Source organism: Gavialis gangeticus, unplaced genomic scaffold, assembly GCF_001723915.1.
Source record: "Gavialis gangeticus isolate Ggan-Ray unplaced genomic scaffold, GavGan_comp1, whole genome shotgun sequence".
NCBI classification, from domain to species: Eukaryota; Metazoa; Chordata; order Crocodylia; family Gavialidae; genus Gavialis; species Gavialis gangeticus.
The window spans coordinates 4,967,547-4,978,142 of NW_017729009.1; the positions used below are offsets into that span (position 1 = coordinate 4,967,547).

At 46.1% G+C, this 10,596-nt stretch overlaps 1 protein-coding gene across 1 annotated transcript in view; it reads left to right on the forward strand.

Annotated features, from left to right (window-relative positions):
• The window catches only part of ADA (adenosine deaminase), a 128,905-nt gene that overhangs the window by 109,879 nt on the left and 8,430 nt on the right, over positions 1-10,596 (forward strand). The window contains exon 6 of the mRNA XM_019509729.1: positions 5,253-5,377. Within this exon, the coding sequence (XP_019365274.1) occupies positions 5,253-5,377 (125 nt within the window). The remainder of the gene's footprint in view (positions 1-5,252; positions 5,378-10,596) is intronic.

The window sequence follows — 10,596 nt, forward strand, 5'->3', positions numbered from 1 at the left end:
GTTAAACCAAATGCAGTCATTTGCTAGTTCCCAAGGCTTTCCTCCTCTGACAAATACTGAGTAGACTGAAGAACAACACAAATAGCTGAATTCTCTCACCCATTCAGTTTTCTTTTGGATCTTCACCCACTCCCTGGCCCTTTGGCACTTTGAGCTGCAGACAGCTCTTCTGTTTCTTTGCAGGTCTGAAAGAAAAAGGTGCTGTGCAATATATGCCAGAAAAAGAAACTTAGCTCCCCACCCAATTGTTGAGGATGATGAAGGGAACCCCCCCCCCAAAGACCACTGCTCTTTTTTTCTTTAAGGCAGTCTTGAAGCAGTGAGTTGCACATCTGTGCTGCAACTTCAAGGCTAGTAACAGAACTGTAAGGGGAGGATCCGGTTTATTTTGTAAGTGTGAATTTGTTTACACCCCCCCCCAACACACACACACACACGCAGCCTGTTCCTCTGGGTGTCTGATGTTCAGTACATGTTAACCTGTGCTGCATCAAGACTCCTGGGTTTTCTCTACCTGCACTGTCCCATCTCTGCTAGGAATGACGCCCATGATGGAACACCGCCAGCCTTCTTTGAGCCAGCAGTGTAGATGGGGCCAGTGAGTTTGGCTTGTGGGTATGCTGGCAGATCAAAGCTCCTTTGTTGTGTTGATTCTGGTTTTGCTAAGAATCAACATAAATATTTCTGACATAAATATTTACTTTAAGGGTAGAAACTCCTTTCTACTTTCCTTCCTCAACCCTGGACAGGGTACAGGGGTGAGACTGTGCCTTTCCAGTTAGAGGTATAGATAGCTGTCAGGGTAAGGGCTCCCTTGTTCTCTGTTTCCTCTTGATTCCTGTTATTGAAAAGCCCGTTCTGCTTTCAGTTCCATACAAAGCACATCCCTGTGAAGAGAAGTGTCCTTCAGGACACCATAGTGTCACTGTCTGGCTGGCACTAATGCTTACTTGATCTGAACTTTTGTGAGACAGATTTCCAACTCTCTGACTGACTGATTTATTGAGGATTTTAAAGATCCAGTACTGCCTGCTGACAGCTCATGGGGCCAATTCAACCTGGTATCAACCTTCCAGGATGACTAATGGGAGGTTGGGCTGAGGCCTGCTTTGGCTCCAATGCAGTAGCCTTCAGGCTGGATCAGCCTTATTTTCAAGGAGCTTCCTTGTTCCTCCAGAACTTCCTTTTTCCCACTCTTCTGCCCCATGCAGGAAGTAGCGGTATTTCAAGGAATTGGTAGTTTTTCCTGGTCCAAAAATACCCAGAATGGGAGCAGATCTGGGTTAGCTAGCACCAACGTTGCTGAAGTGAATGGCTGCTTCTGTACCTCCTTTTTTACATCGTAGAAACATTATCATCCTTAAGGTAACATTTAATAGATGCGTATGGAAGCAGCAGCAGGCCTGAATTATCAATAGTTGGCCAAATGCAAAATTAATTCTTCCCTCCTGTGACTGAGATCAGCCCACAAGGTAGGGACAGCTATAGAAGAGTATTTGTTCCAATCCCATGGCTTGTTTTTAAAGGCCCAGTGCAAATACACTTTCCACATTGCACCCTTTGAAAATGGGTTTACTCCTCTGGCGTAATACCAAAGGACTTTCAGAAAGACTGGATGAGATGCTACATAGAGCTGCGTGGAGCATCATACTCCTCAGCCAGTGAAGGGTGACTGCTACAGCTTACCTCTTTCCAGGGAAGATGGTCCTAACAGTCATTCCATAAACTCAGCCCTCTGCCTGCTGTGAGCCCCAGCATTTCCACCCTGTTTGAATTCAGTCTTGGAGGGTTTGTGAGTTGCCTTTGTGGGTTCACCCTCTTGTGCTTTTCACAGGAGATGAAACCCCACAACTACCGCTACTCCGTCCCATCAGCCTAATTTTCCAGTTTTTGTCATGAATTCCCCTCCTCCTTTCATAAAGAAAAGCATGCCAGTTTAAGCTGCAGCAAGCAGGAGCTTTCAGAGGGATCTTGAATTCCTCACGCCTAAACTTTTCTCCTTCATTATTTCATAAAAGATTCTAAGAGATGGCAGGATTTTCTTCTGCATCTTAGAGCAAAATCACAGTAGCTGGAAGGTTCCTCCTCGTCCCAGCAAGCGATCTGTGGGGATTAAGTTTTTGCCCTATGGTTCTGAGTGGTTATACAGTCCTTGTAACATGGGTCTTCCATGTCTCTGGACCAGGAGGGACACTTACAAAATGGTGGGGAGGGATCTCATTTGGTGTCTTCAGTCCTGTAGATGACAATGCTTTGGGGACAGACTCCTCACCCTTACTGCTGATTTTTCTTTCCCTTTCCCCTTAATAGGAAAAGGGTTGTGTTCCACTAATATAGGCATGATTCCCACTACTGGTCTTAGCAGTGTTTGCCTGGTGCCCAGTTAAATTAATTAATTATGTATATGTGTGTGTGTATATATGTATGTGTATGTGTGTAATATGCCTTTGAGTAGAGTTGAGTCTAGTAGGGTTATGAACATAACAAAAAGCTTGTGTTGCTACCAATTCAATGCCCTTAGCAGATCATGTGTTAGCTTGTTCAGTTCAAATTGTCTTTACAAGAGGTCATGAATGGCACCCAGAAAATGGGAAGAGAGCTTGTTTGTGTCTTACTACAAAGTATACCAAAAAGTATACCTACTTGGCCCGCACTTGCAAGGAGGCAGTTAGAAAGGCCAAAGCAACTATAGAGCTGAGGCTGGTAGCACAAATTAAAGACAACGAAAAGTCTTTTTTAGGTATGTAGGGAGTAAAAGGGAGGCACAGGGCAGCATAGGACCCATACTGAACAAGGAGGAGCAATTAGTGACAGACAGGGGGGACAAGGCTGAGCTATTCAATGAGTTTTTTGCCTCAGTGTTCCCAAACAGGGCTCAAGATAAGTTTTTAGATGGGCATCAGAGGGACACCGGCCCACCAACTGTTGATGCTGACTTGGTGCAGAGTCACTTGGATGGACTGGATGTGCTCAAGTCAGCAGACGCGGATGAGCTTCATCCAAGGGTACTGAGGGAATTGGCAGTGTCATAGCAGAACCACTGGCACAGCTGTTTGAGTGCTTGTGGCGCTCAGGTCAGGTCCCGTCCCAGAGGAGTGGAAAAGGGCCAATGTGGTCCCTATTTTCAAGAAGGGGAGAAAGGAGGATCCAAGTAATTATAGGCTAGTCAGTCTCACCTACATCCTTGGAAAGGTCTTTGAAAAAGTTTATGAAGGATGATATTTGTGGGAGTCCAGTGGCAAAAATAATGCAGCGGGGAAACCAGCATGGATTTGTAGCAGGTAGATCATGCCTGATCAATCTGGTTTCATTTTATGACAGGGTCACAAAATGCTTAGACTCAGGAGTCCACAGGGTGGATGCCATTTTCTTGGACTGTAGCAAGGCCTTCACTATGATATCTCATCCTATTCTCATGAATAAATTAAGAGGCTGTGACAGATGTTTACACAGTCCAGTGGGTGGCAAATTGGCTTGGGGGCCGCACCCAGAGAGGAGTAGTAGATGGGGCAATATCAACCTGGAAGGATGTGGGTAGTGGGGTCCTGCAGGTTTCGGTCCTTGGACCTGTACTCTTCAATGTCTTCATCAGTGACTTGGATGTGGGTGTGAAGTGTACTCTGTCCAAGTTTGCGGATGATACTAAATTGTGGGATGAAGTACACACTCTGGAGGGTAAGGAATGACTGCAGGCAGACCTGGACAGGTTATAAAAGTGGGCAGTACACGATAGGATGCAGTACAACAAGGACAAGTACAGAGTGCTGCACCTAGGAAGTAAAAATATCCAGCACACTTACTGGCTGGGAAGTGACCCTCTCAGCAGCACAGAAGCGGAAAGGGATCTCGGAGTCATAGTGGACTCCAAGATGAACATGAGTCATCAGTGTAGCAAAAGTGGCAGCAAAGCTGACCACACTTTATGATGCATCAGCAGATGCATGCCAAAAATCCAAGGAGGTGATACTTCCCCTCTATGCAGCATTGGTCAGACCGCAGTTGGAGTACTGCGTCCAGTTTTGGGAGCCCTACTTCAAGAAGGATGTTGATAGACTCGAGAGGGTCCAGAGGAGGAGCACTCATATGGTTAGGGGCTTACAGACGAGCCCTATGAGGAGAGACTGAGGGACCTGGACCTCTTCAGCCTCCACAAGAGAAGGCTGAGTGGTGATCTTGTGTCTGCCTACAAATTCATTAGGGGAACACAGCAAGGGATTGAAGATACTCTGTTCACCATGGCACTTCTTGGGGTAAGAAGGAACAATGGTCACAAACTGACAGAGAGCAGTTTTAGGCTAAATATCAGGAAAACTTCTTCATGGTAAGGGTGGCCAGAATTTGGATGGGCTGCCAAGGGAGGCGCCCTACCTTGGGCGCCTTCAAGAGAAGGCTGGATAGGCATCTGGCTGGGGTCATCTCACCCCAGCACTCTTTCCTGCCTAGGCAGGGGGTCGGACTCGATGATCTGTTGAGGTCCCTTCTGATCCTTCATCTATGAATCTGTGAAACCTTATTGTAAAAATATATAGATCCTGGATCAAGAGCTGGGAGTCCTGAATTCTGTTTCTGGTAAATCAATTCACTTGGTCTGTGCTCAGTCGTCTCATAGGTGAGAAGGAGCAAGATCAGTTATCCTCCTTTAGGTGCTTATAGCTGTGTGAGTGAAAAGCATGATACCGCAGCTAAGCATTCAGGTTATTAATGGCCAATGACAGTATGATGTTGGGACACAGCAAATGCACATAACTTTCTTTTTTCTTTGCCTCTGGATGTCATCCCAGCCCACTCCAGCCTCTTCTGCCTGGCCTGTAACTATTTGAAAGCTCAGGTGTGATGCTGGGAGTTATTTCCATACCATGGAGTTGGGCACATATGTTCTGGAGTGCAGTTTCCTACAATGCAACCTACTGTGGCCAACTCCTGAAGTGAGTTTGTCTTCTACTCCCCCATCAAGGGCTTTAAGGTAGGAGGGCTCCCCCTTTTAAAGCCTGGTAGTTAGATTTAAAACATCTCATGCCTAGATACCTTAACAACCAGTGTAGTCACTTGCTGATGAGCCTGTTTCTTTTTGATCTGGATTGCAAATCTGCTTCTAATATTTTGTTGCATTTTATGGAGGCCAGAAAAAATCCTGATTTGGAAATTCACTTTGTGTTTGGTCATTTGAGCAACCGATAGGTTTGTCTAGAGTATGGAGTGTTGTCTCTGTAGAATATTCTTCCTGAATCCTGCTGCTGGTTTTTTTTTTTCAGATTGGTCCTCAGAAGTGGTGGAGCTGTGCAAGAAATACCACAATAATTCAGTTGTGGCCATAGACTTGGCTGGTGATGAGCTGTTGAAGGCTGAAACCGACCAAGGTCATAGGAAGGCTTATGAGGTTTGTTTAAGAAACTTCCTGAGGTTAATGGTAAAGAACTTGCATCAACTTCCTCTTAATTAGTGAAGAAACAGCACATTATGAAAGGAACCTGCTAGGTAGTTCAGGCCCAAAAAATGTCTCGCCCGGCTTAAAAAACATATACTTTAAAACTAAAACATCTTTTATTTGAATTGCAAAGTCTTACTTTGAATTTAAGTTGCTAATGCAGTGATATCTGGAAGCAATGTAAATAGAAATAGTTTTCTTTTTTTTTTTTAATGTGCCTCAGCAGTGTTTGCAACCCCACGTTTTTCAGTACAGGACTGATGCATACAGCAGTGTAACTTGGAGTGGATAAGTAGGGCCTGAGCCCTGGGCACCAAAATGGCATCTCCCCTAGGAAGTCTGCCAACAGCAGCAACAACAGGCAGGTTCAGCAATGCTGTGCCAGTGCTGTAGCAGTAGCAGCAGCAGCCAGGGCTGGGCAGATCACACATCCCTCTCCTACAGGGATTTGCCCAGGGCAGTGTGTCCCTTTCTGCAGCCAGCTTCTCTTGCCATGAATCCCTTGCTTCCATTGCCACTGAAAATGGGCATCTGCAGTAATTGGCAGAAGGGAAGGTGGTTGCACTCAGTGGTAAGAGAATAAGGGGCTGTCTTCTCATGTTCCTTTGCATGATTGGAAAAGTGATAAAAAACTAGTTCCAAAAATGAAACTCACTTGTCTCTTTGCCATAAAATGGAACAGCTGAGCAGATCAGACAACAAAAGTTCTTCCGGTTTCAATAACCTACAGTGACAGTGGAGGAGATTCATTTCTTGTAGTGTTTTCTCCTTCCTAAACTTGGCAGTATTTTACAATACCTTTGAGCTACAACAGCTCCCATGCTTCCCACATGGAGCAATCTGAGGCATTTGTCAAGAGGTTGATTTTATTTGTGGAAATAGAAATGTTAGGCAGAGATAAGGTTGCTTTGGCCCGTGACAGGTTCTTAGTCTGAAATATCAGCAGATTGAAACCAGCACTTGGTGTTGGGTGGTCAGCTAAAGCAAAATGCCCTAATGCGAAGGAAAAGCTGAAGGGTGAGAGGTGGGTATGGAAGAAATAGAGTTTTGTGTTGTGTGGCCTTGAACAGCTGTGCTCATATTAGGTGTTTCTATGGTGTATAAAGGCCCAGTGCCATGTTTTTAATTTTGTTTTAAATTTATCCTTTTCCCTACTTGCCATCACCTTTCAGTGAAACGCTTAAGGGCAATGTTTTACTGAAGTTTCTTGTAATAAATGAGTATAAATTGAATAACTAATGTAACTTCCTCAACTATCGTACTTTTCTTATGAAACTTCCTCAACTATCGTACTTTTCTTATGAAACTTCCTCAACTATCGTACTTTTCTTATACAAGAGGAATCAGTTAGCTGGTCATAAGCCGGCATCCAGGTAGTTTAAAGGTGGATCAACAGTTGTTTTCCCTCCTCCTCTGTTAGCTAATCCGTGGCCTACTCCAGTTGAGGGGGTATTGAAGTCTAGATTTCTCACTCCTAAGGGTATGAATTGTTCTGGTCTCTAAGCCAGTGACTCACTTGGACTCTATAAACACCAGAACAAATCATTTTCCAGTTTGTCAGGCTTTCTCAGCCAGCATGGCCATGGAATGCTTCTTTGAAATACTGTCTTCACACTGGAGCTGCTCACACTAATAGTGTGAGCGATAATATGTCTTATGAAACAAAAGAGGCTTATGATGAGGGGAGCAGATGGCTCCCCTTGGACTGGAGTTCCCAGGTGGCAGATGTCTTCCCGTTGAAACTGTGCCCAGGAGCAGTCGATGGCTGACAGTAAGACTGCAGGTAGTGACAAAAGTTTGGATTCAGTATAGTATCTTGTGAGGAAGGAACCGGGAAGGCGGTGTGTAAACCTCCCCAGCGAGTTCAGGATAAACTTAGATGTAAAGCATAGAACCAGAGGGAGAGTAATACCTAATCTTTTCCTTAGATGGAAAGTTGAGGGATGTTGAGGCCATTTCCCTGGGGAGGCTGTGCTGAGAGGGGGAAGTGGCAGGAATTTTTCCCTGGCCTCGCTCTTCACTCCAGTGTGCACATGTACACAAATCTGCCCTGGAATGAACCATCTTTCTGTTTTCTGATCTTGGCAAAGCATCTTGGCCAAAGGGCTTTTGTTATATAAGCAAAAGAGAAAAATGAGAAAACACATGTTTTTTTTTCCCCTCGAGGAAAACCCATGTCAGTCTAGTAGCTGCAGTGAAACCTGCCCTGGGGCTGGAGGTGGAATCTCGGGAGGGAGCAAGGCAGCCGCCTCAGACACTGCTCTGTGCAATAAGCCCCAGCTCGCTGCGGCCAGTCTCAAATACTGTGGTTATTCTCTCAGGAAAATCCTCTTGACACTGAGCTCAGACCTGGTTTGGTGACCAGGGTGGAACTGAGCTGGCTGTGAGGTTCACTCTGGGCTATGTTGCCTCCGGATGCAGCCTATATCTTGAAACCTTTTGAAGTGTAATGCCATTTCAGGTACAACTCACTTGTTTTCAAGTGAGCTGCATCAGAGCTCCCATGGACTTTAACAGGAGTTGTACCTGAGCAAGGCATTGTGGTCTCCAGCTGTTGTCTCATTTCTTGATGGTGTTGCTCACAGCTGTAACCTTATGGCCTTTCTTGCTGATTTCCCTGTCGTGCTCCTTGGAGGGCACTGGCAAAACTCTCACTTGACTGCAGCCATCGGAAGAAGGGCTGTGTCCTGAGAGTCCAGAGCCTGATGATAAACCTCCTGAAGTCAACGCGGGTCTTTCCCAGAACCTTCAAATTAGCAATTTCTGAAAAATTAACACTGGGACACTAGTGTGAATAGGCAGTCTGGTAAACTTAGCCCTTGGGTAGCGGTCTGAGTTTCTAACTCATGCAGAGCAGTCAGTAAACATGTGTTTCAAAGAAGTTATTGCTGCAGGCAGGGAGCTTAGACTTCGCTTCAAATAGGATGGCTTTTCCTGTTCGCATCCAAAGCAGAGTGCTGCCTTTCCTGAGTGTTGAGCTGTGAGTGCAGCAGCTGCAAAATTTGAAAAACTCAACAAGGACTTGAACTATTCAGAGGTTAAAAAGAAGGTCACAGCAGTCACCTGAAGGAACGTGTGTGTGCCCACTGTTAAAATCCCTGTAGCACCCACCTGGTGCTCTGCTTCCCACTTTCTCATGCTGCTGAACCTAGATCCTGTCATTGAAGCTCTGGGAACATGCGAATCAACACCAGTGTCAAATTTGCAGCCCCTACAATGAGAGCTTCCTCCTGCCCCAACCTCAGCCAGCAGGTCTCAGTGCTGCCCTTAAGGGTAAAGGAGTTTAGTTCAGTCAGCCCTGTCCCTCTCTGCTGAGGTTAACTGCCACCAAGAGGCACAGTTTACTTTAGGCATTGGACTCAAATCTCCTTAACACGTTTCACCTGAGAAGTGAGCTCTGCCAGATGAATGCCTTACTCCCACTAGAGGGAATGCCTTACTGGACTTGGTGTTGGCTACGGGGGAGGACCTGGTAGGGGAGCTGCAGATTCGTGGTCACCTTGGGGACAGTGACCACCAACAAATCAAATTCACCATACAGTGTAGGGTGGGTAAGATAACTAGTAGGGTGGAAGTGCTTGACTTTAGAAAGGCTAACTTCAGTGTGCTTAGGAGTTTAGTCAATGATACACTGCAGGATAAGCGTATCGGCGAGATGGGAGTCCAGGAAGGGTGGTTGTTCCTAAAGGAAGTGATCCTTTGGGCACAGAGGGAGACTATCCCAGTACAAGGGAAAAGGGGGAAAAGAGCCAAAAAACTTCCGTGGCTAAACAGGGAAATCCAGGGGAGCCTACGGGCAAAAAAGAAGGCAAATAGGCAGTGGAAGCAGGGGGAAGCTACCAAGGAGGAGTATACCTACTTGGCCTGCACTTGCAGGAAGGCCAGAGCAACTACAGAGCTGAGGCTGGCAACACAAATTAAAGACAACGAAAAGTCTTTTTTAGGTATGTAGGGAGTAAAAGGGAGGCACAGGGCAGCATAGGACCCGTACTGAACAAGGAGGAGCAATTAGTGACAGATGGGGGGACAAGGCTGAGCTATTCAATGAGTTTTTTGCCTCAGTGTTCCCGAACAGGGCTCAAGATAAGTCTCCTAATGAGTTCTTAGATGGGCATCAGAGGGACACCAGCCCACCAACTGTTGACGCTGACTTGGTGCAGAGTCACTTGGATGGACTGGATGTGCTCAAGTCAGCAGACCCGGATAAGCTGCATCTGAGGGTACTGGAGGAATTGGCCTGTGTCATAGCAGAACCACTGGCATGGCTGTTTGAGTGCTTGTGGCGCTCGGGTCAGGTCCCAGAGGAGTGGAAAAGGGCCAATGTGGTCCCTGTTTTCAAGAAGGGGAGAAAGGAGGATCTGAGTAATCATAGGCCAGTCAGTCTCACCTCCATCCTTGGAAAGGTCTTTGAAAAGATTATGAAGGATCTGTGCAAGTCCATTGGGAAAAATAATGCAGCGGGGAAACCAGCATGGATTTGTAGCAGGTAGATCATGTCTGATCGATCTGGTTTCATTTTATGACAGGGTCACAAAATGCTTAGACTCAGGAGTAGAGGTGGATGTTGTTTTCTTGGACTCTAGCAAAGCCTTCAATATGGTATCTCATCCTATTCTCATAAATAAAGAGGCTGTGACATAGATGTTTACACGGTCTGGTGGCAGTCAAATTGGCTTGGGGGTCGCACCCAGAGAGTGGTAGTAGACAGGACGGCAGCCCTGGACAGATTAGAAATGTGGGCAGTACACAGTAGGATGCAGTACAACAAGGGCAACTGTGGAGTGCTGCACCTAGGGTGTAAAAATATCCAGCACACTTGCTGGCTGGGAAGTGACCCTCTCAGCAGTGCAGAAGTGGAAAGGGTTCTTGGAGTCATAGTGATCTCCAAGATGAACATGAGTCATCAGTGTGATGAAATCATCAGCAAAGCTAAATGCACTTGATTATACATCAGCAGATGCATGACAAATAGATCCAAGGAGGTGATACTTCCCCTCTATGCAGCATTGGTCAGACCGCAGTTGGAGTACTGCATCCAGTTTTGGGAGCCCTACTTCAAGAAAGATGTTGATAGACTTGAGAGGGTCCAGAGGAGGGACACTCGTATGGTTAGAGGCTTACAGAACAAGCCCTGTGAGGAGAGACTGAGGGACCTGGACCTCTTCAGCCTC